At 37.9% G+C, this 26,987-nt stretch overlaps 1 protein-coding gene and 1 long non-coding RNA gene across 3 annotated transcripts in view; one reads left to right on the forward strand and one right to left on the reverse strand.

Moving 5' to 3' along the window:
- LRP8 (LDL receptor related protein 8) overlaps nt 1-26,987 on the reverse strand; it is a 217,842-nt gene that overhangs the window by 60,358 nt on the left and 130,497 nt on the right. For both annotated transcript variants that reach the window (XM_034415108.2, XM_087889738.1), the window contains exon 3: nt 26,512-26,634. In XM_034415108.2, the coding sequence (XP_034270999.1) occupies nt 26,512-26,634 (123 nt within the window). The remainder of the gene's footprint in view (nt 1-26,511; nt 26,635-26,987) is intronic.
- LOC117664248 (uncharacterized) lies at nt 6,589-17,156 on the forward strand. Its single transcript, XR_004590974.3, has 3 exons — nt 6,589-6,667; nt 10,853-10,964; nt 16,835-17,156. It is a non-coding gene; the product is annotated as an uncharacterized LOC117664248 (long non-coding RNA).

The raw sequence follows: 26,987 nt of genomic DNA on the forward strand, positions 1-26,987 counted from the left end.
AATGATAAAACAGGAATAATTTCAGGGAAGAATCATTAAGGAGTAAACTAATCTAGAAAACGTATACCTGTACTATAGAAAGAATATTGTATAGTTTAGAGAGGAAAGAGTTAGAAGAGAGTGTTCCTCAAATACTCAAGACTTATTTTAGAGGCAAAAAGACAGAATCAGTAGCAGCAGATTAGTAGCAGGTTGAGTATTGTGATACCTGTTTTAGCAGTAAGAACAGCAGCTATTCAGATGGTGGCCATCTGTTAGGGTGTTCTACTTTTGGATTTTTTGCAGTGAAGGGCAATTAGCCTATTGAGCTTATAAATCCTCCAATTTTATGATTCTGTACTACATGTTGAGTTACTGGAAGCAATCCTTCTCAATATTTATTTTATAATATTTATAGTTTACCCCAATCTCAATCTGGGTGGGGTACACCAAACTCAGAACAAAATCAGGGCATTAAAATCTAATTCATGTGAGCAATGAAATACTGACACAGGTCTTAAGGGTTCAATTCACAAAGACTTTCAGGTTTCAAAGAGAGAACCTCTCAAATGTAGCCTGCCTTCTTCAGATGTTTTGCATTCACCTCTGACATAAAGATGATCCAGAGGTCACACACAACAGAACCAGGAATTTAAATCAACTCATCAAAAAGGAAGAGACTGCTGATGAAATGGACTTAAAAGGCATTCTTTGGGTTTTCAAAACAAGGATGGCACCAGCTTGTTCCTGAACTATCCCAGTGGTTCACCAGACTTTATGCCAGTGTTCTCAGAAATACTTTGCATGTGAAATGTTTCATTCACAGCTGAACGAACACAGACCACACATAAGCCTGGTGAATGAACACTCGGAAAGTTGTAATTAGAAATAGAGTATGTGATTTCAATTATGCTGTGATACACAGATGCTCCTCTTGTGTAGAAAAGATCTCATTCATTAAGCTGTTCAGTAAGCATTTCAACAAATGCTTCATAGGGAAGTCTGAAGAAGACTGCATGGATAGCACTTGTGTGTGTTTTTCTTTTCCAAATAATGACTTTCTATGATTATGAAACAGCAGTTTATCTCTCCATCCCTTTGGCCTGACTGAAAAGATCAGTGACTGTGCTTATATATAAGTTGCACATTTAATTATCCTCTTAGGAAATGAATCCCTATATTTTAGAGAGGAAGTACAGAATGTGGGATTAGATGTTCTTTTCCATTAAGTCCACCCTTCTTAATGAACATATTGTTCAGACAATTATGAAAGTGGAATTGATCTCAAGAAGTGTTAATGCCATTATGTAAATGATAATTTAACTTTAGGTAAATAGCCTCAAGTGATAAAAGAACCCTGACAATAAGAACTATCAGGAAGTAAACTTAAAAAAAAAACAAAAACCCATGGCCAAACTTTTGGATACTTATGACATGCAGATGGGACAAAGTCTGTTTCCACCAATAAACCTGCTGGCAAATCACAGACTTATGTGGATTAAAACTTCCATAATGCCACTTGCCCCTTCATGAACCATATGTTCAAGAAAACATACCTCCATCTCCAATCTCTTATTACTTAGGAAGAAAGGGAAGGGGAAGGGGAAGAAGAAGAAGAGGAGGAGGAGGAGGAGGAGGAGGAGGAGGAGGAGGAGGAGGAGGAAGATGATGATATTAAGTTTAGATTTGTCTTTTCTAGAACTCAAACTGTCTTCAAACCATTATCAGATATTGATACCAAGAGGAGTATTCCCACTTTTCTCTATTTATCAGGTGCCTGCAAAGTAAAGGTGCCTGCCATCTTACTTAAATAATGCAAAACTGTGGAATAGTAAAAAAGAATAGTTAAATACAATGTCTCAGTTTATACATCTTAAAATTCATTAAGGTGAAACTACAAATTATATATATATATAAATGCTACAATTTTCTTAAGAGCTGTGGTGGCACAGTGGTTAAAATGCAGTAATGCAGACTAGCTCACTCCAGGAGTTCAATTCTGAGCAGCTCAAGGTTGACTCCCCCATCCTTCCAAGGTCAGTAAAATGAGAACCCAGATTGTTGGGGGCAATATGCTGACACTGTAAACCGCCTAGAGGGGGCTATCTTTATAGATAGCCACTATGAAGTGGTATATAAGTCTAAGCGCTATTGCTATTTCAGAACACTGCAGATTCTTAAAAAGAAAATAGCATTGGATATTTCCTTTACTGTTTATTTCTGTATTTTCAAACTTTTGTTCAGACCCATAAAATTCATATGATTAAGCTCAGTTGTGAGTCAAAGGGAACCATCCCAAAAATTATTTTTAAAAATCCCCCCGTGTGAGAAAAGTTGATTCTACATATTCTGGAAAAGTTAGAGGTATTTTGAGGTGATTATTAAATCCAAGCAGATACCATAGTGAGGTCTGTGTAAGTTAAGTATTCTGGAATGTGGTTGAGAAGAGCACAGATGATCAAAGACAGAATCACATTGGGAAGGACAGAGGAACCGCTAACTCAGCTAATTGACTTAGAGTGATGGTCTGAGAATAGAAACAAATTCCCTAGCTATAAAATATTTAAGGAACACAAAAAATGTTATAATATAGTAACTGATGTGGTAATTATAGGAATTCTGCTGAGTGGAGGTCCTTCCAGACTGAAAGAAACCTCACATTGCATCCATGCTAAATTTGCTCACTTCCATGCTATAGATTCCTTATTTATCAGATTCATATTTATCATATTATTTATCATATCTTTTCAGTGCATACAGAATTTTCCTCACTTTATTGTTATGATCAGCTTGTAACATAAGCTAAGGCAGGGGTGTCAAACGTGATTGCATTGAGGGTTGCATCAGAGTTGTGTTTGACCTCGGGGGCCAGGGGGCATGGCCAGGGTGGGTGTGGCCAGCTTGACATCACGTGTCGAGGCTCTGTTTTTGGCCACAACGGCCTCCTGCAGCCCTCTGCCAGCAAAAATGGAGCCCCGCCCACCGAGCTCCATTTTCACTGGCAGAGGCACCATAGGCTGGTCCTTCACTGTTTCCAGGATGGGCCCGCCGGGCAGATCTAAACACCACATGGGACAGATCTGGCCCGTGGGCCTTGAAAGTTCATTATTGGCCAAGATAACTAATGAGAAGGAAGTATGGTATAAAACAAATCTTTTAATACTTTTACTTTCTTCTCCTACTGGGGATTGACAATCACAAATGCTACTTGTTGTTCTGAGTACTTTTATATTATTAACTGTAAAAAAGTATGTTTCTAACAAAATATAGTTTTTTTCAAACAATATATGCAAAAAATTAAAATCTCAGGTGTTTTCCCGCATCATTGTAAATAAGTTGGTTAAAATATTTAAAATCCTGGTTAAAATCCCATCTTAAAATCTTCTAAAAATCCTTACAGAGCACTCTGCAAGGTCCTTTAAAACCTCAGCTAAAATCCTACCAGTGACTTTAAAAGTTTTTCTTATAGCAACGTTTCGACAGGCTCACAACCCTGTCATCTTCAGGCTCTGTTTCATTTAGAAGCTATGGGTTCTCTGTTACGAGGTCGGAGCTGTCGCTTATCTATATTTGCTGCTGCTGACGTGTGCTGGCTAGCCTGCAACTCTGTGTCCCGATTGGAGGACAGCAGTTTTTCTTCCTGCTTCCTCATCCTAGCTGCTTGGCTTCGTGTTACAGGCCCAGCTTTCTCAGATTCTCTATTATTATCTGTCTGCTGTAGAGGGGAAAGGATTCTGGTAGGCATCACAGCACCCTTGATTGTTAGTTGAGATCTCAGCCTGTCTTCTGGCTCGATCCACTCTCTCTCCCTATTGCTAGCCACCCTCTGCAGAGTGGGAAGAATTCTGGTAGGCCTTGCAACATCACTGGTTGCTTGTTGGAATCTCTGCCTCTCTTCTGATATTAACACTCGAGTTTCTCTCAGTGCAGGTCCCCAAATACTTGATAACCTAGAGGCGTCGTCTCGTCTGTTCATATTCTGCGGCCTCTTTTCAATTTCGATGGCCTCCCTGATTATTCTTTTGTTGAGATGTTCCTCTTTCGCCACTGTTCTGGTTTTATTAAAATCAATATTGTGTCCCGTGGCTTTCATGTGTTGTACCAAAGAAGAAGTTTGCTCTTCTTTCCTCACTGCATTTTTATGTTCTTCTAAACGCACACTTATTCGTCTATTTGTCTGTCCAATATAAGATGACTGACAGGAGGCACCTGGCACTTTGTATATCCCCTGGTTTTCCAACTCAATTTTATCCTTAGGGCTTCTCACCATCATCGATATTTTTGTATCTGTACGGAACACTGTTTTTATTTTTTGTTTCCATAATATCTTACTAATTTTATCGGTGGTCCCTTTTATATAGGGCAGGATGGCAGTTCCCATATTCTGTTCTTCTTCTTGGGTTTTGCTCTGTCCTACTGTCCCTTGCTGGATTATAGTTCTAATTCTATTTTCGTGGAACCCATTTTCCATTAATACTTCTGTGAAGGTCTTAAGCTCTGTTTGTACATGTGCCTCATCTGCTAGACGTTTAGTTCTAGTGATTAAAGTTTTTGCCACTGAACTTATTTGTGAGGGATGATGGTGTGAGTGTGCGTTCAGGTAACGATTTGTATGTGTCTTCTTTTGGTAAACACTGTGTCCTAGGGTGCCACCAGTTCTCTTATATATTAGTACATCTAGGAATGGGAGTTGATTTTCCTTCTCCATTTCTATAGTGAACTTTATCTTCGGGTGCATGTTATTCAAGCAACCAGTGGAGTTGCAAGGCCTGCCAGAATTCTTCCCGCTTTGCAGAGGGTGGCTAGCAATAAGAAGAGAGAGCGGATCGAGCCAGAAGACAGGCTGAGATCTCAACTAACAATCAAGGGTGCTGTGATGCCTACCAGAATCCTTTCCCCTCTACAGCAGATAGATAATAATAGAGAATCTGAGAAAGCTGGGCCTGTAACACGAAGCCAAGCAGCTAGGATGAGGAAGCAGGAAGAAAAACTGCTGTCCTCCAATCGGGACACAGAGTTGCAGGCTAGCCAGCACACGTCAGCAGCAGCAAATATAGATAAGCGACAACTCCGACCTCGCAACAGAGAACCCATAGCTTCTAAATGAAACAGAGCCTGAAGATGACAGGGTTGTGAGCCTGTCGAAACGTTGCTATAAGAAAAACTTTTAAAGTCACTGGTAGGATTTTAGCTGAGGTTTTAAAGGACCTTGCAGAGTGCTCTGTAAGGATTTTTAGAAGATTTTAAACTGGGATTTTAACCAGGATTTTAAATATTTTAACCAACTTATTTACAATGATGCGGGAAAACACCTGAGATTTTAATTTTTTGCATATGCACACCTGTGAATATTTAAGAAGACATATATATATGTTTGTCAGCAGAAAAAAGGCCCAGAAACTTGTGAATGAGATTTCACAGAACCTAGGGCTGTAGAACAACTAAGTTTACGTAGGTAAAACCTGGCTAGAAAGAATATGCATGCATATATATATATATATATATACACACACACACACACACACACACACACACACACACACACACAAACACATAGCCTTCCATTGATATAGTGCCTGAATCTGTCCCACCATTGAAGTAGTTGATATTTTTCATTGCCTGTGTTGAAAATATTCCAATTTCCTTTTCCTGATGGTATTCACAATCTATTTCTCCTTGTATTTCTCATATCATGCAAGTTTGGCCCAGGATATTTTAATTAATCTTCTGTAAATCCTCATTTCAAAGGCTTCTATTCTCCAATAATAGTTTACAGCTGAGAAAAGACCTCAAACTAATACCTTTGGTTCAAGTCCAAATAGATGTAATACACTACACTGGTATAATATTTGAATTCTCACAAGCATTAACTTTTAAGAGTTTGCCAACTCTTAAATACACAAAATTACAAAAATACATAGCTTTCATTTATGTGAATAAACAGCAGTTGTGTTACCCTGTCCTATTCACATACTGCATCTTGTTGCGAACCTTTCAAATATGACAAACAGCCTTGCTGGATTGGATCCAAAGGTTCTTTCCGCTGATGGAAGAATTCTTTCCATTAGAGAGTTTGTCAGAGCAAGTTAATCTTAGGGTCACCTCCACTAAATTTTTTTGGATTTTACTGATTGGAGAAGTACAATAGAGTAGACATAAGATAAATAGCTGTCATTTCTGTCCGACCTTTTATACAGAACTGATGTTGTGACTCCAACCCCCGAGCCTGTCCTAACAGAGGGAGAGGACTCAGAAGGTGAAGGAGAGGATTTGGCAAGGCCTCCCTCTCCAGGACCCTCCTCTCTGGCAATGACTCAGGTTTCCTCTGGAGGCCAAAAGATATGCCAGGAGCAAGGCACTTCGGAGCAGCTGCAGATAGAGAGCGAGGGGGATGAGTTTTGGCTGGATCCCAGACAGCGTCGGAAGGATAAGTGCGCGCAGCAGAGAAAGAGGCGTGGGCGGGCCAGAGATTGATCTGAGTCATTGGACCACACCCCACAAGGGATAAAAGGGGGTGTGTCAGCTATTCAGGCCTTGTGACGGACAAATTGAAGAGCTCGGAAGTCATATCGTGTTTCTAGAACCCTGTTAGAATCTCTTTTTGGATTTCTTCGGACTGGATTTTGACAATTCTTTGCTTTGTGGAATTAATTTGGTATATCGGACTGAGGAGAAAAAACCTCCCTTAGTGAGTAAAATCTCTTGGTAGGCAGTTCATGGTTCGCTGCCAAGACTGTTATCTTAAAGGAATTCCTGAGTGTTTGATTCATTAACACCTGGCTGTCTGTTTGTGTGTGTGCATGAGATGGAGACAGAACAACTGAAATAGGTAAAATGTACACCAGTTATCAAGCTTCAGCAAGCATTAACATTTACAAAAAACAGACATCTATTTGAGTTTTCTGTTACTTTGTTTGGAATGCTTTTCTCATATAAAGGTAAAAGTTTCCACTGCCCAGTCATGTCTGACTTTAGGGGCATGGTCATCTCTGTTTCTTAGCTGAGAAAGCTAGTGTTGTCCGAAGACACTTCTGTGGTCATGTGGCCAGCATGACTATACGCTGAGGCATACAGAATGCTGTGACCTTCCCATCAAAGTGGTACCTATTTATCTACTCACATTTGCATGTGAGTAGATAAAACTGCAAGATGGGCAGGAGCTGGAGCAAATAATGGGAGCTCATCCTGTCACACAGCGCTTGGGTCTTGAACCTGGACCCTCAGCTTTCCAACTGACAAGCTTAGGGTCTTTAACCACTGAGTCATCACACCCGCCTTTCTTATACAATATATGGTATAAAACAATCCTCCTGTGAACAGAAAGTATTTATATACAGCTTTGGACTCAATTAAATGCCATTGTTTTGATATGTACTAAGAAATTCTGGCTTTTGGTGACTGAGATAATTAGAATTGGACAGATGATTCTGGAACATAAATATTCCAGATTATGTATAGTAGGTAAGAATAGATATACAAACTGAATTATAAACCCAGTACACACTACACAGCTGTCAATCCATTCATAACTATTATGAAATATTATACATTCAGGGCTATCTACACATGCAAGAATAGCTAGTACCTGTGAAATCCATCATAAATATTCATCGAATTAATTACCCAACTTTCCATTGCTGCAATCGTTTTGACATTCATCAAGGACACAGCTGCTTCAGAGTGTCTCTATAATTAATATATACTTAGCCACTATAAAATATAAGAATTAATTATGCCCTTTAAAGAATTCAAGGAGCACTTCTTATTAAGTCCTTCTCTTGATCAAAAGAGAAAAAAGCTTTATTCCAATGGTATAACTTGTTTTAGCTTTGAACTTTTTCTATTTCTATAATAATGGTCTGGTTATAGAAAGAGATGTTACTTACAGCTTTTGAGGATGACAGTATAAGGATCTATTCTGCTATACTGTACAGAGTAACATATATCCTAAAACTAAACACAGAGCGGACAGCCACTTGTCTGCAATGGTATAGGGTCACCTGCTTGAGGAGGGGGTTGGATTAGAAGACCTGCAATGTCTTATTCTGTATTCTGTAAGAAGTAAATTGGTTTCTTTATTGTATCTCCTAGCATTTATTTGCACCTAGGAAAACTTACTCACTGAAATCAGATTTTTTTTAAAAAAAATTGTTAAACCTTCTCAGTTCTTTTATCCCTCCAAGTTTATGGGAGAGAACTCTTGGCTTTGTCTTCTTGATGTTCACAACTGAGACATCCAATCTCTTTTTATCCAACTTCAGTGATAGCATAAGGAAAATTGATTTTTCTTCATGCATACATAAATCTATTGCAAGTGTGTGCAGCATAATGATTCTCATATAAAAGAACTGGCTGTTACATCCTGATGGGAATTATTTCAAATGGGCTCTGTGTTCTTCAAACTGATGCCCTCCAGGTATGCTGGGTTACAAATCACAGAAAATCCTATCCGACATGACTGGTATTACAGGAATTTCAGTTTTATATATAATATTGGTATTAGCCTTCAAGGCAGTCCAGACAAAAAACACTACCAGGAGTATCATTACTTTGAAGTAAGGGGACATTAAACAGAATCTTGCAAGAGCCCCTCCTCTCTTTTCAGTCTATGGAAAACTAATGAGGGGCCCTTCTGAAATGCTTCTCAAGCTTCCCCCCACCTGCAGACAGAGCTCTCTCTCTTTTCAGACTGTTGCCTAGACTGCAGTCCTTTCTTCTGCCTCCCAAGGTCATTTGCACATGCCATCACTATAGCTGAACAGTTGCTGGATGGACTATGTTTTATTGTGGTGCATGCTGGAAAATTACTGCTAATTACTCTTTCAAAAAGTCTTGTTAGGAAAAGGAAACCAAATGAATATGTCAGGAAAACCGAAACATGTTTTACTTGAATACTTTCAATTTTCCTTGAAAAGTTCAAAGGGTCAAAATAAGAGAGCATGTGCATAGCTGTTTGCATCTTTCCCTAGTTTCCAAAAGTTCAGCTGAGAGACCTGAACAGGAACTACATTCGCATTGGTTTAAGTGTAAATAGAGCTACTGTTGTCACCCAGAACATTTTGTATTTAAATCCTGGCTTAAGTACAAAACTTTTGAACATAAGTTTTTCCATTCAAAACAAATGTAAGTGAAATTTTCTTTTAGACTTTGTGCTTGATACATGGATAATAATAATAATAATAATAATAATAATAATAATAATAATAATATAAGGGTGAACTATTCATTTTTCCTGTTTTCACCCATTTACATGTTCAAACAAATGCTCCAAAAGGCTCACATTGACATTGACTCATTTCAAGTGCGGAAAGGAATAGAACATTGTTATACCATTATATTATGGTGTAGATATTAATTACACATTATCAAGACTGCAAACTTCCTTTTATGTTATATATAGATAAACATGGAATGCGCTAGCATCATTTCAAATCATTATTTGTAACTCTACACATAATTCTATTACATGTTCATTTATGTTTTAGTATCTGCTGATATATATTCAAAACTATATTTAAATTGTATAATTATGCTAACTATATACCGGTAGCATTAAGGTGAACTTTATAAGTAATATTTTAAGTCATCAATTATCAGTAAAAAATGTGGTCAGTGAAGAAAGTATAGTTATGGACTTATTCAGGCTATTAAAAATAGCTGAGCTATTTCAACTGTTGAAGTCCTTGCCTAGTTATTTAGACTACAATTTTTCTAGGGAACTGGCCCTGGTCCTGAAATGAAGCTTATCATTCTGCTATGACTAGGTATGTAGCTGACAACTAGCTTTAATAACAACTGCACCAAGGTCTAGCAATTAGCCTTGATCTCAGAAAAGCTAAACAGGATCTAATCTGGTTAGTACTCAGATGAGAGATTCGCTAGTAATCCCAAGGCAACAGAATAGAGTGGGAATTTTTTAAAAAAATATTCTGGAAGAAGGCAATAACAAATGATTTCTTAAATTTTCCAAGTAAAAATAGACGTGTGAGTATGAATTGAGCTCAACTTGATGGACTCTTCATTCCCCCACCCCCTTTATAATGAGTCCATAGATAGAAAATGTCCTACCTGCATAATAACATCAGGTATCACTCTTAAAAACAGCATCTGAGTTTAGAAGCTGCACTGTCAGCATTGGAAAGAGACACTGTTTAAAATACTGTATCTGAGCACGCTTAAGTATCTAAAATACCATGTGTGAAATCATCCTATTATCTTCTCTACTGCTTCCCCCAGCTACAACCAATCTTCAGAAACAAAGCCTCAAAGTCCGATTTATTCTCTCTCTTCTATACGTTTTGCTACTTCTTTCCTGGACATCCCTCCCTTCTCCCCCGCCCCCTCCCTAAACTCTGTCTCATTTTCTTCTTTGACACAGTATAATAGCCTATGTTTTGTAACTCCTTTACACTGTTTTTATTCATCATCACATCTCCAGCTAGAGAGATTAATGAAATTTCAGCAATATTAAAACATTGGAAGCTACCATAAATATATTCAGAAAAAAATGATATTGTCATTTAGAAATGGTAATAAAGGGCCAACTATTTCCTTTTTCTGAAGACTCCTCTCTTGAACCCTAGGAGAAGTGTACCAGCCTCTCAATTTGTCCAGGATTTAGATACTTATTCCTAAAGGGCAGCTAGCTGTACATTAAGTCCGTTCACTTTATAGGAAAAACCTATAAATGAAATTATAACTTTATAAATGAAATTATAACACAATAATAATCATAATAATAATAACTAAGATCCTAGTGTTCTTAGATTAGGCACTTTCTGAATTTATTTGAATTTGTTATTCAAATGTTTATATACAATGAGTTATGGAACATTTTCTCTAGAAATTAGTAAATAATTTGTATTCATTTCAGGTTCACTTGAATTTGCATCGTTGATGTCTACGGTTCCTGATGCTGTTTTATAAATAATACAAAAGTTCTATAAATACCTCCTTCCTTATTTTAAAAAAATCAGCAACATAAGGTGAGATAGATTTAAATCTTTCATAATCAGTGTATTATAAGCAGGACTTGGTTGTTTAGAGAGGAAAAACTGACAGTTCATCTTCCTTTTAAATTATTTGTGAAAGCCACATGGGGATTTTAAACAAGATGTCTTAATTAGTGGAGGCCAAAATTTTTGCAGGCTAAAAAGTTATTATGCAGATATATTTTGCAAAGGGATTCTTAATCTGGCCTTCTCAGTCAAAAAAGTTTTCTCCATAGAAATTACAGAAAATTCATCAGATTAAATCAGAGGAGTATGCAAAAGTTATTGTCTGAAAAGTCTAAAATTCCTACTGGCTCAGGAAGTCTGGGAGTTGAAGTCCACAAGCCATAAAGGGCCATTGTTCCCCACTTCTGTTATAACGTTATAGAAAATGTATACAAGGGCACCATAAATTTTACTACTGCAGGGTTTTAATCCTTTTAACAATATCTACAGTAGCTATGTTACTGGGTTATAAATGAAATATGCAAGGAATGGCCTTTTATAAATTGAATAGTTATGGGTGACAAAGATTTCTTAATGGACTTTTTAAAAAGAAATTTCAAATGGTTCTCTTACAGTATCATTAATGAATAAATTAATGTGCTGTTGAATCCAGGAATAGATGAAGCAATTGTATTACCTCTTACATTGCATTATTTTTTATGTATAAACTTTTGCATAGAATGGGTTTTATAGAAAATAAAAATCTAAAAATCTTCTTACAATCTAAATCTGTAAAATGTTGGGTTGAATCTTTATTTAACTATATTTAAGTAGATGCACTGCTAAAACCTATAATTAAATGCTGTACAGCTTAAATTTCATTGATTTTGGTCTCTAAATATGGATCTTGGATAATAGATCAACCCCTTTGCAGTTCCCCTCCTACATAATTAAGAACTTGATCAATTTAATTTTCAGATATTTACCTAGGACATTTCATTAAGTTACTGTTGTTGATTTTTGGCACATGTATCAGAATTATATAGGAAGATTTCTGTTAATATGGCAGAAAGTGAGATGAAACCCTTGCAAGGTCTGATTGGCTAATGCACGACATCTAAAGGGAGCTATGAGCAAGGAACCAAATGAGACAGGACAAAATACAGGTAGCCCTCAACATATGACCACAACTAAGATCAGAATTCCCACTGTAAAGCAAGGCAGTTATTAAATGAGTTGTGCCCAATTTTACAGCCTTTTTGGTGACACTTTGTTAAAAGACTCACTGCAATTGTTCAGTGAATCACATGGTTGTTAAGCAAATCTGGCTTTCCCTAATAACCTTGCTTGTCAGAAACTGCCTGGGAAGGACGCAAATGGCAGTCACATGACCCTGGCTACTACCGTCATAAATACATGCCAATTGCCCAAATTTTTTATCATGTGACCAGGGGGGATGTTGTAACAGTCGTAAGGGCAAGGATCAGTTGTAAGTCACTTTTTTTCCAGTGCCACTGTAACTTTAAACAATCGGTAAACCAATGGTTGTAAATCGAGAACTTCCTGTATTATTCAGAACCAAAAAGCACATAAGGAGACATGAACAAAGAACAAGTGAAAAAGTAGGCTAGAGAATAAGCAAAATGCAAAATATGTTTTAGCTCTAGAGGCTCATATTGTTGGAAGGACAGCTTGGATGGAAGAAAAAGCTGTTATAACATTTTATTTATTTATTTATTTATTTATTGGTTTGATTTATATACCAACCTTCTCTGGAGACTCAGGGCGGCTTATAATGCATTAAGCAATAGCCTTCATACTTATGTATATACCTGCTTAGTAGGGCTTTCGGTCCCTCCCTAAACGGTGTTCTTTTTTATACAAAGTCAGCTTATTGCCCCCACAATCTGGGTCCTCATTTTACCTACCTCGAAAGGATGGAAAGCTGAGTCAACCTTGAGCCTGGTGAGATTTGAATTTGCAGTAATTGCAGGCAGCTAAGTGCTATTTAAAGGCACTTTAATCCGCTGCTCCACCAAGGCTCCTTAATCTCCTTCTGTCCAGAGAGGCCATTCCTGATTAATGAAGTCAATCCAAAATTCAAGAATATTTCATTGAGAATGTCTTTTGACAAAGAGTAGATTACCCCAAGAAACAGGCAGTACCAGCAGGATTTAACCCTGATTCAAAGGTACCCCCCCTCAAAAAAAAACTTCTAGATAAAAAAAATTCTATGATCAGCTTTTCATAGTTTGTATGGACTGTATGATATCTGGACCAAGGGAATGACAGTAAAGAGTCTAACTGCTATATACCTTTATGCAAAAAAGAATACAGCTTGCCTCGTAATATCTCAGTTCTCTGTCAACTACTATACTTGTCAACCATCATTATAAAATTCATAGCTTTATTTCTCCATGGTAAAAACTTACATGCTTACTCTAATATTTTGCAAATACTTGTAGCCAAGTAGCTTATTGATTTTGATAGAAGTATTTCTAGTCACATTAGATTCCCTGATCATAAAGTGTGTTAAACTTCCATATGTTATACGGAATCTTTTATATATATATATATATATATATATATATATATATGTATGTATGTATGTATGTATGTATGTATGTACGTACGTATGTATGTAATAATGCAGCCACATTTAGCAACACCTCCACTTCAAAATAAACGTAGTATTTATTACACCTACAGAAGCAATACCATCAGGCTTTTTACTGCTCTCCTTAGTTAAGAACTGTATAAATGCATTAGAGGGCTGATACAAGCATTTGGATACTATTTTATAGCATACAACTGACACGTAACAAAAAGCTACAAGAGCACTTTTCATTTTAGCACATCATAATATGAAAAAAAAAAAAAAAGAACTAAAGGAGAGTAAATACATCCCTTCAAAGTCAAAACCAAATCTGCAGGAATAGATACAATTTAGCCTTTTCACTGACATAATAATTCTCTATGTTCAGTGGAGTGTTACTTATGCAATACCCCACCAACAGTCTGCAGGAGCACATTTGATTACATTCGTAATTATTATTGATTTGCCTAGAAATTCTTGTTCTTTAACTTAGCTGGGCTTTAGACTACAATTCCCATTGCCCCAGGCAACATGCTCAGTATGAAAAGTGTTGGGAATCATAGTCTAAAGCAGCGCTCCCCAACCTTTTTACTTCCTTGGACCAGCAGTGGCTGGAGGAGGGGATGGTTTTGCACGAGCTTTGTACACTCGCCTGCCACTTGCATGGCCCGGTTCCCAACAGGTTGTGGATCAGTCACAGTCTGTGGACAGAGGTTTGGGGACCCCTGGTCTAAAGCATCAGAGGGAACCAGATTGGAGGAAAACCGAAGTAAAATTTAGCATATAAAGGAAGTAGGGAGGGACAGCGAGAGAGCGAGACCAGCTTCATATTTTAATGTACAAATTCAGTTTATTTGAAAGGATTTCCTCAGATATATGCTCCATTTAGCAACACATAGTTGCCACATGGTTATTATACAGTATGCTATATGTTATTACCAGTACATGCCATCTTGTAGCACATTTTCCTATTTCTATTTTTACTACAAATCTTCAGCCTACATTTGCATAATATTATTTCTATTATTTACAGTTCACATTATGTATGTCTAATAAGGGGAAAGTATATAGCTTATATTCTTAGATTTTATTATAACAACCGGAAATGACATTAAGCATGCATTTATACTTGCTTTATCGCTTACTCCTTGGTGGAGCTTTTTAAAAGCAACAATGCATTTCCAAAGTTCTAACTTCTTTACCCAAATGATGCCTTCTGATAAACCCGGTGCAGTTAGATATAATGACATGAAGCTACACATGCTAAATCAATCAATCAATCAATCAATCAATCAATCACAGAAATCTATGCTTTATAATCCACTTTCAATTTATCAAAAGGACAATCCTTGTAGTGAAGATAAAAGAAGATACTTCAAACTGGTTCTTCCAATTATTCCAGAGCATCTCTTTTCTCCCAGTATAACTAATACTGAGTTTTATAGGTAAAAACTCAGTTGGGTACACTGTAATGTCAGTGACGGATATTTAATCAGTCATCTGAAAAACTAAAGGATAATCATTTATATTATCTTCGTAAAAATAAACTAGATATGTTTAAGTCTTTTTACTGACTATATTCTCACGTTAGAAATTCCAACATTTAATTTTTTAAAGCAGCCACAGATGTGTAGCTACTACAGATGTGTAGCTACACATCTGTAGTAGCTACAGATCTGAAGATACAACGTCATGTATTGTGTGGCCAGCTGAGGGCTCAGCTATTTTTTTTAAAAAAATCTGACTTTCTTTATAGGAAGCGCACCTTGTTTACTATGAAAGTAAAATAAAATCCGTAGTCCATCCTTACAGTGAACTTTGCTGTCTATACATAGTTACTTTAGCTGCAAAGATTTGGGGAAAAAAATGTTGCTAATTTAGGACCTTCGAATAAGAGACTAATCTCATATTAATATGGTGGCTCTGATCGATGAAAGATAGAATCTAGACTATATTACAAATATATTAATTTAATTTAATTTAATTGAGGATATTCCTGCCGATTGGGAACAATGCAAAAATTGTCAAGTTGGCTTTAAAAAAAAACAAAAACAGAATTTGGCTAACAGAGAATTGTATTTGCCTTCTTGAATTGCACATCCAATAAATCAAGATGTCTTTTGTCACAACTCATTTAGGAAATACATTTAATGGGCATAAAGCTTGATATTTAAGCTGTGGCTTTCAATTAAGAGAAATTGCAACACCAACCAGAAATGAGGGAGGAGGAGAGGATCCGCTTTTGTGAATGGGTATTTATTAACAGATGATAAATTCCTAAATGAAATAAATACAATAAAATTAGTAGCCAAGTGTAAATTCTCATAAATTGATCAGTGCGTCTAATTATTCTTTTCAAATAGTTTCTGGAAAAAATATTCTTGTAAGAATCCATGCAGCTATTTTACAAACAGAGCAATTTCTCCGTAAGGCCCAATGCAGTTGTTTCTGGTTTTTTAAGGCAGGGTCACACAATCTTTAGGCTTGTTGGATTTACTCTGTCCTTCACCTGCATTCTCCCGTTCACCAAGCAAGCCGGCTACATAAAAAAGAACAGCTAAGGTTGGTGGACATAAGGAACATGCTGTGTCTGTAATTTCATTTATAAGAGAGGGAGAGAAAAAAAAAACATTTTGACTGTTGCTATTATTAGACAACTGAGAGTAAGAAATGCTTGCCAATCTACTGTTAATCACACAGATTAGATGTCAGTTCATGTTCAGCTCACTGCAGACTTAAATTGAGTAGCAATCAGCTGATGAGAAGAAACCATTCATTCTGGAGCCTGCATTGCCATGATTATCCCTTCAGGCTTCTAATGTTGCACACCTACTGTCACGTTACTACTGTTTGCATGTTAACTGCACCTCTCGCCAATTCTTCATTTTTACAGCTAGCTGCATTACTGGCTGTAACAATGGTGGCTTTGCAATGAAGCATAGTTAAGAAAGCAGCAGAAGGGGCAGGGGCTTTCCCAGTGTTGGATGTCAGAGTTGTGTATTTGGAATAGCCCATCTTGCACTGACCTCATGACAACCACTAGAGTATCGGGGTTAAGGTGCTGGATTAGGTGTGGAAAGATTCTAGTCCTATCTCAGCCATAAAAACTCATCAGATGATTTGGACCAAGCACTTCCTCCCAGCCCAATGCATCTAATAGGATTATAACAGGATAAAAATAGGAGAATGGAGCATTATGTAAGCTAACTTAAGCTCCTAAATGAAAGTCAGATGATTGCAACTGAGATAATCTTCTGACACACACACTAAAGTCAATATTGATGGCTGTTCAATCTCAGGTTTTTTGTTTTTTGTTTTGCAGGAGGCAACGTATCACCTTTTGTCTCAAAGGAACAAGTGTACTAAGCCAGCTGCGCCACACCACTAAGCTCATCCTGCTTCCTTTGTGCCAAACTCATGGCAGTTTTCAAAATCATCTGCAGCTGTCAATCAAACCTCAAAGACATGAGCATTGCACTTGATAACCTTGCTTTTAGAACTCTTCAGCTTTGCAGCCTTAACATTTGGATAGAATTATTTTAATGCAGTCATAACTGCTCAGTCACTTAGGTGAGATAGGAGGGATATAAATTTGACTTATATTTATATAAATAAATCTGCAATATAGGTATTATATAGTAAATATAAACTACTTTTCACCCAGTTCCAAAATTCTGATGGCCATCCTACCCCCATGATCACATTTTGGGCACTCAACAACAAGCCTGCATTTATGGCTATTTGCAGGACCCCATAGTCACATGACTGTGATCAACCATTTTTGCCAGAAACTGGCGTTTAACTTCCAGTTTCTGGCAAAAATCACCCCACAGTGATCAATGGGTTCACTTAACAACTGCTGCAAAAAATGTAAAATTGTGTCAGGTGACATGATAACCCACGACATACGTAATTGCAGGGCTCAATTATGATCAGAACTTGAGGATTATCTGTAATTGTTTTATTAAAATTGCCATTACAGTCCTGCCACTTGAGGGGAATATGTTATTCCAATCTCTTTTTTGCCCCATCTACAAAGTGTATGCAGATTTAGATAAGCTTCTAATCAAATTATATTTCATATGCCAATGTTACAATTTTGTTATTAAGCCCACAGAGTTTAGCAGCAGATAATAAAATCATTTTTCACTCAAAATAAAATTTACATGCACTCAAACACTCTTACTTTATCACCTTTGGGTATTGCCTAATATTTAAAATTTAATTTCCTTAGGTTAAAGTCCCTCCTAGTCAGCGCTGGTGAATATTTAATGACTTTGCAATGTTCCAGATCAATGGGAAATGAATGAACTGTCCCCTAGGATGGGAATTGCAAAACAGTGAAAGAAACTGAAGCAAAATGAAACATTTCTTGGTGATCCACAATATAATCACATTTGTGAATGGCTCTACTTCTGGGGAAATTTACTAAATTTAGTTTCTGTGTCACTCATTATTTACAAGCATTCATTATTGCTCTGAAAGCTGCAACCTTGCTTCCTTTGTCCTGCCAAATTCTAATAGAGAACTTGATTTTCCATTCCACCAGGACAATTAGCATTATGAAAAGGCCATTCTCTGAAAAGAGTTGCCAAAACTGCCAAGCGTCATGAGGTGTATGTGTGTGTGTATGTGAGAGAGAGGGGGGGGGAGGGAGAAGGAGAGGGAGAGGGAGAGGGAGGGATATGCCTTAACTAGATGATAGTGTTAAGATATAAAAGGTAATATAAAAGGCAGTGTCAGGTGTGAAAACAGTAATTTCAAAATAGCGAGTTGGATCTAACCACGGGAAATTGAAGCCTTTGACATTAGCTAGCATCAAGATATACAGGATTTTTTTGTTGGGATAGGGGCACATAAGTGCAAGTAATTTTAATTTCAAAAGTCTCCTGGGAAAAAAACAGAATGGTATTTGGTTTCGTTTGGTTTGGTTTGGTTTGAAAAGAAAGAAACAAAAATTCAAAAACCTAATTGTGTTTGTTTTATGAAATGTAACTCTCTTCGAATAATACTCTCTATGGATATCCTTGCACAATACAGGGGAAAAGGTTACACCAGAATTCATTTCCATTTTCTACTGCTGATTGCCAGGTATCCCAGGTATTGCCAGATATCCCAGGGGTGATTTGCTACAGAGTCAAACCTTTGAAGGCTATCACTAGTATATTGAATAAAATGGGAAAATAGAAAGGGCAGCTAAAAGTTTATGAGCTTTGCATTTGTAGTTCAGTTTTATACCATTACAGTAATGAGAATTCAGAAAGTTATACAGGCAAGCTTGCATAGTTATTATGGCCTCTGAGTTATCCTAATAAAGATGTGGCTTAAAGATGGATTTCATTTTTTTTCTTTAGGGTCGAAAAGATTATCTTTGATATCTGTTTGACTTGGAGAATATAGTTTAGAGATCTTATTTTGCACAAACACCATGCAAAATGAGGTACCACCAGATCTTGCTTTCATTTGTGACATACTAGTCTTGTCTACATCTTTTCTGTATTATTTTTTTAAAAAAAACATTATGAGAAAGCCTTGATGGATCATCTCAAATGTGATGATGAAGATGATAATAATCCCCCAGTGAGACATTATCTTGATGTGGTTGTGGAACTTTTGTGCTTTTAGGAAGATGAGAGCTATGCCAGAGGTTCAATTATCCAGGACAGGGCTCATCAGAGGAGCCAGACAAAGAGTGTCTCTCCCATAAACAATACAGATAGTCCTTGACTTACAAGCACAACTGAGCCCAAAATGTCCACTTCTAGGCAAAACAGCTTTTAAGCCAATTTTGCCCCATTTTATGATCTTTCTTGCCACAGTTGTTAAGTGAATCATTGCAATTGTTAAGTTAGTTAACATGGTTGTTAAGTGAATCTGGCTTCCTCGTTGACTATTGTGGGAAGCCCACCCCCCTCTCCTAGAAGAATGAAATATTTTGAGGAATATTAAAAAGGCAGGATATTATATTTCCCCAAAGGGAGAAATGGAGAAACATGCTCTTAAGGGAGACAGAAACCAGCACCAGTCTCCCTGCCCCCAAGCAGAAACTGACAAGGCCAGCTTTTAGAAATGTAGATTTGGTAATCCATTCAAGACAGGATATTTCAAAACTCCTTGGCAGAATGGCCCTTCACCCAAGATCCAACACAGGACAAGAGCCATTAGCCACAATAGGAATTGCCCAACACCCTTTCAGAACACAAGCCTCTTCAATGCACCACCCCCAGAACAGTCCAAACTTCAAAGTCACAGAAACCTATAAAGATCCATCCATCCATCCGACCATTTTATTTTGTCAGCTGCCCAGAATCACATGTGGTTGGTCCTGCTTCATCAATAAACCTTTCTTTCCAATCAGCCTCCATGTTTCCACTGTCTTTCTCCCAGCTTGGAACTGAACCAGATGGATTATCCTTCCAACACTTTGCTTGTCAGAGGATGATCACATGACCATGGGACACTGCAACCATCATAAATACATGCCAGTTGCCAAGTGCCCAAACTTTGATTACATGATCACAGGGATGCTGCAATAGTCATAAGTGTGAAAAAACGGTCATAAGTCACTTTTTTCAGTGCCGTTGTAACTTCCAATGGTCACTAAACGAATGGTTGTAAGTCAAGGACTACCAGTGTGGTGAGGTGTAATTTACAGAAATCCATACTGGATCGGTCATTGTCTGGGTGAACAACTATCATGCTAGCTCTTGGAATTCCTGGACTACAGGACTGTTCACTGAGCAACCAGAGAAGTATCTGTAGGACTACTGGAAGAAACGTTGTTTACCCATCACAAACATACAAAGACTGAAAACAAAGAAGTAATGATCTGCTATTGCAAATCCAGTCTGGTGAAAAGAGGATATTTGAAAAGAATGCACCAATTTCTGAAAGAAGAACATCCAGAATTAGAAATAACAGAGCAGAAACTAGCAGATCAACACCAATGACACGAAGAACAGCAAAGGCCTACCCAGGCGAAGTAACTGAAGCCTGGCTAAAAGTAGTTCAGGAGAGGCAGTATAGGTTTCTAAAGGCAAACCAGGGGAAGTTGGCAGTAAAAGAAGCCAGTATTGCTAGTGAACCAGTTTCATTCCCAAACCAGGCAACCCCTCTTCTGACTTCTCCTCAGAAAGAATGAAGTTCTCTAGTTAAAAACAACAACAAGAAGAGGTATTGAAACAAAGAACAACCGAGCATCTAGAACAGCACAAAAAGAATAAGGTTGTCCGCATTGAAGCTTGTTAGAAAGAAACAGCTAGTACAAGTATTAAAAATGCCAATACTGTATAAATATAAGCACCAGCTCACTTCAAGAAATAAACCAACTAATGCATAGAATGGCTCTGCAGGGTAACTGAATACCTTCAATGGGAAAAAAAACAACAACCAACGAACCAGAAAAGCGAGATTGTAAAATAAGATCAGCATGGTATAATCAGATGCAAACAGGCTCGAGCAGATGAAACAAAAGAAGTTGAAGAACAGAACCAAAGAACACCTGATCAAGTAACACCACCCAGAAACAAGAAAGATCAAGGAAACACTAGAAATAATACAACGGCAAAATAACAGCTAAAGCTAAGATCGTCAGCTGCAAAGTTGGAATTGCGCATTATAAGCAGAATCTCCAATTACAGTTGAATCAGAAACATTTCTATCAATTCTTCAATGAAGAGATTCCAATGAACCAATCAACATCTGACAAAGAAGAAACTGTGCAATTCTGGGCACAGCTATGGAACAACTCAAATAAACACAACAAGAATGCAGCTTGGATAAAGGAAGTGGATAAGCTTTTTCTTTTAAAAAAAAACTGAAATAAAAGAGAAGGAAGACCAACTTGAATGTAGGCTTGGATTGATTACAAGAAGGCATTCAACTCTCTGCTATATGATTGATAACAAAGTGTCTAGAAATAACAGGAGTCAGTACAAACATCAAAAGCTTTGTGCAGAGATCAATGGCACAATGGAAGACACAGTTCCTGGTCAAAAGTGATAGAAAGGAATAGATTAATATCAACAGAGGAATCTTTAAAGGAAACTCACTATCACCATTACTTGTCATTTAATTGATTTCTCTGTCAACAATACTGAACAAGTCACACCATGGTTACCAAACATCTAAAACATATGCTAGGCTATCCCAACTCATTTATATGGACAATGTGAAGCTGCATGGAAAATATCAGCTGAAATAGAACTGCTGTTTAACAGGATAGCCACGATGGCGAACCTATGGTACGCATGCCAGAGGTGGCACACAGAGTCCTCTCTGTGGGCACATGGCCGTTGCCACCTGCTCTTCCGGGTTCTGTCGCTTGCATGCACGCTGGCCAGCTGGTCCAGCATGCATGCACACCATCCACCTGCTCTCTTCTGGGTTCTGGCACGCGCATGCATGCTGGCCAGCTGGTCTTCCCTCGAAGACCAACTGACCGGCATGCATGCGCGTGCCAGAACCCAGAAGAGAGCAGCTGGCCACCATGCGCATACGCACTGGCCAGCTGCTCTCTTCCGGGTTCTGGTGTGCGCTCCAGTTTCGGCACTTGCTGACGAAAAGGTTAACCATCACTGGAATAGACAAAACCCCAACAGATAGCAAGTGCCACCTTCTTCTGAAAAGAAGTTGAAGAAACCATGGACTACCTAGTTAGCAACTACAAGGAGATCACACAGATTGACTACAAACAATAGCAGGACAAAATAGCAACAGTGGTGCATTGCAATATCTGCAAGAAATACCATTTGCCTGCAAGCAATAACAGTGGGATCACAAAATAGATAGAGTAAGAGAATGAATAAGGTGCTCTGGGACTTTTGTGGCAAAAGAAAGCAAAGGTAGTACCAACACTAATAGACAATCCTATTGGATGCAATTCTAAAACAACTAGAGCACTACTTAAACACCATCTGCATTGACAAAATCACCGTCAGTCAATTGCAAAAGGCAGCTTTATCTGGAACAGCTTACATCTTGTAACAGTAACTTTTAACACCATCAAATAACAATATATGTCTATCACAGGTCCTTGAAAAAGACTCTATAGGTAGATTCCAGTCTATACATCTAGCTAATTATGCCTAACCATAATATAATTAGTCCTCAACTTGCAACCACACTTGAGCCTAAAATTTATGTTGCTAAGTGAGAAATTTGTAAAGTGAGTTTTGCCCCTTTTTACAACTTTTCTTGCCACATTTGTTAAATGAATCACTGCAATTGTTAAATTAGTAGCATGGTTGTTAAATGAATCTCGCTTCTCCACTGACTGCTTGTCAAAAGGTCTTAAGAGGGGATCACATGACCTGGGGACACTGCAACAGTCATAAATGTGAATCAGTTGTCAAGCATCCGAATGTAAATCATATGACTGAAGGGATGCTGCAACGGTCATAAGTGTGAAAAATTATCATGTCACATTTTTCAGTGTCATTGTAATTTCGAACAGTCATTAAATGAACTGTTGTAAATCGAGGACTACCTGTAATTACCATAGGTCACCCAACTCCACTATCTGGGTGATTTACAAATTGTCAAAAACATTTAAAAAGTAGGAATAAAACAAAGAAACCAAAAACCCCGACAAAAAAATTCCTAATACAAAATAAAGGAGTAAGGATGGCAGGTAAAACAAACACAGATGGGAACAAAGAAAAAGAAAAAAGAAATGGAGCGCGATGTCAATCACCCTCATCAAAGGCCTGGGTGAATAGCTATATCTTCAGGGCCCTTTGAAATACTAGTAAAGCGAGGGCCATTTGAATCTAAGGGGGATCCTCAGAGGGCAGGCGCAGGAGGTCCATATCTTTGAGTCCATCTGGAGACAACCATGGCATGCCGATAAAGAGCATGAATTATTTTTTTAAAATGACATAAAAAATAGATGTGCTATGTGTCCATGAAACTAAAGGAAAGAGTAGTTATGCTACACCAGAATGAAAATGTGCTGATCTTATGTAACATGACTACATGCACCGAAGTGAAATATAGATTTAATTATAAATTAAAAAGCTAACATGAATGTCATAAAGTATGAATGTTACATGGGCTGCTGTGCATCTGTATGAAGATCAGCAATAGCTACACGTTATGCTCCAGTGAATAATGATAACAGAAGAATGAGATATTTCCGGGGGGAGAGGGGGGAAGAGAGGGGAAATTGTTCAATGTTCTGGATGAATATAATCTAGGGAAAATTATTCTGCTAGGTGATACTAATAGATGCATGGGAATAAGACACAAAAAAGTATAGCTAAAATGACTAGATGATTTAGAGATTCAGAAATATATAACGATGACTGACGAGGATCTATTTTGTTTTTTAAAAAAAGTCTGCTGATTTAGAATATATGGTTTAAGTATTAGCCTATTCACACTTAGCATATGTGGCATGTATATGCTACTAAAACTTGTGTCTGACTGTAACCTTCAATTGGTGCATCATAGGGCAGGGGTGTCAAACTGGATTTCTTCGAGGACCAGATCAGCATTGTAGTTCTACTTCGCTGGCTGTTGGGGGGGTCGGGGTGGTAAGAGACGGGACAGATGACTCCTACAGCACCCTGCCAGTCAAAATGGGGTGTGTGCACCCCCGCCCCATTTTCGGCCTGGGCGGCTTCCTGTACCACTTTGCCAGCCAAAACGGCACCATGGGCTGGTCCTTTGCTATTTCCAGGCCAGACCAGCAGGCCAGATTTAAGCATCCCGCAGGCTGGAACCAGTTCATAGGATTTGAGTTTGACACCCCTATCATAGGGCAACAAGATTTGAATCAACATATTACAAATGTCAAGCACCAGAAAAATCAGGCGATCCAGGCAGTTCAAATGAGTATAATGTTGTATTGCAACTTTAAGCTTGCAAGCCTAAACTCTCTACAAGAATCTGAACTATTAACGGCCCAACCAAATTGGTGGTAGATAAAAGTCACTGGAATTCACAGTGGGCTGGACTTATATTTCTTGTGGGTGTGAAGGGACTCATTGATGACACGTTTGGCCCCTCCCTTGGGGTCAGCTTGGTCATCTCCTACATTAAATAAGCTAACCTAAGGATGCATCCAAAATCCAAGGGACTGAAATTTGGCAAAGTTGTGACTGCTTCAGTGCTGCTGTGGCCAGGCAGTCACACAACTGTAATTTCCAACACTCCCTGCTAGCTTTCTACAAGTCATTGAGGAAATAGCAATAGCACTTAGACTTATATACCGCTTCATTATGCTTTTACAGCCCTCTCTAAGTTGTTTATAGAGTCAGCATGTTGCCCCCAACAATCTGGGTCCTCATTTTACCAACCTCAGAAGGATAGGCAGGAAATGGAAGTTGTAAGAAATGGGCAGGAAGTCAGAAGTTGCTCCTGCTCTCACTGCATTTCTGCATGCCCATGGTCATTCTGTTTCTCTAAGGCAAGGGAGTGAAACTTGCGGCGTCACGTTGTCGACATGTGATGTATTGTAACTTTTCCCCCCTTCGCTAAAACGGGGGTGGGCGTGGTCAGCACGTGATGCATTCAGCCTGCGGGCCGTGAGTTTGACATCCCTGCTCTAAGGAAATATTTCTGAAACAATGATTCAATAGTAGTATAAATCTAAAAGCATTATTGGTTTGATTTTTTTTATTATTAAGAAAATTAGTGGATGAATTCAAGAATCCTGAGGGTTATAATTATGAAAGAGACTATTAGTTGTTAAGATTCAAGAATCCTGAGGGTTATAATTATGAAAGAGACTATTAGTTGTTAATATCAAAAGTGGATACTAGAGGGTAATAGACACAAAATAAAAGAAACAGAATGAAAGAAAATAGAATGAAAATAGAAATGCAGGATGAGGAAGTACCAATTCTGTATCAAAAAAGTAACTGAAGCTAAACTAATTTTACAACAGAATGAATAGAACATGGACATAAGATTATAGGAGTTACTTGGAACAGAGAGAAAAACATTACACTACTAAGTGGCATAGAAATGTATGCATATATATTTCTATATCCATCTATACATGCATAATGTATCCCCCAACACACACACACACATTCAGAGCTATGGACTTGAAAATAAATGTACCAAAGATTAGTTTGGCATAACCCAGAAATGGAAATAGATTGAAAGTTATATATAAATGGTGATAAATTAGAGCAAGTGGAAGAAATGTGATAAAATGTTTTCTAAAGATGGGGAAATTGATGGAGAAATTTTAAAATGTGCCAAAGGTGGTAGAAAGGTAGTGGGCAGTACATAGTTTGTTGTGAGGAATGAGTACTGGCTGCACATAATAATAAATAATAGAATAAGAGCTATGCATAAGAGCACACTTCTGCCCACACTATTACATACACATGAAATGGGAATGGCTGGAGAAATGTAGAAGTAATTTGAATGCAATGGTGTGTGGGCAGTAAAACAAGAAGCGATGGGCTCAAGAATGAATGGGAGCTTAAGGTATGTGGACTGAATACAAGTGAGTGACCAATATGAAAAAAGTTGAGGTGATTTAGTCATATAGAGAGCATAGAACTGCAAGACAGACACATGAAGGAAGAGTTAATGGACTGAGAAGGATAAGATCAAGCAGTGGTGGCTGGATGAGGTTGATGAAATTGTAAAAAAGAAAATAGAAATTTAAAGAACATCAAGCAACATATGCAGCAGTCATGGATGGATGTGATAAAAGCAAGGCTGGCTTAAAAAGACAGAAAGATATAGAGAGGCACAGTGGAGAGCACTGGTGTTAAACTAGATTTAGCTACACATCCTTCTGCTTACTGTTTTTACTGCTTTTCTGCACTTTACATATTACTATTAGCTTGAAAGTGAACAGCTTGGGGGGTGAATGTCCATATGGATAGGTAGGTGCGCTCCTGAAGTACGCTTCCACTACTTCAATAGAAGTTAGCTTCTCTGTGCATGTAAGTATGTTTGTCATCTGTTTCACCAGTCACTTTCAAAATTATTACAAATCCAAATGCTCCAGAAATGCATAGCAAGAATACTCACTGCACATTGATTCGGATTCATCGGATCCATCTGAACATTCCTCCTCCCCATCGCACTTCCATCTGGACGGGATGCAGTGACCATTGTTGCAGGTAAAATCAGACTCTGCACAAGTCTTCTTGGCTGAAAGGAGAGAAAGAGGGTGTTTTTTTTTTTTAAAAAAAAAGAATAGTTCAATTGGATAGTAAATCATTCTTTTGATTCTAGATGCACAGTAATTACTGTATTTTTTGGAGTATAAGACGCACCTTTTTACCCCCCAAAAGGGGCTGAAAATTTAGGTGCATCTTATACACCGAATGTAGCCCTTCCCACCCACTGGCCCCCACTCTTTGGCCTGTGCCTCGCAGCAGTTACCTTCTTGCAAGCAAACAGCAAGAAAAAACAGCCGCTTTCAGCTTCAGCATAGGTTAATTAGCACAAGTTGATTAGATCGGCCTCCCGACTCTCAGCTGATTTGCTCTCAGCTGTTTTGC

Source organism: Pantherophis guttatus, chromosome 3 (genome assembly GCF_059756535.1).
Source record: "Pantherophis guttatus breed Tessera chromosome 3, ASM5975653v1, whole genome shotgun sequence".
Taxonomy (NCBI): Eukaryota; Metazoa; Chordata; class Lepidosauria; order Squamata; family Colubridae; genus Pantherophis; species Pantherophis guttatus.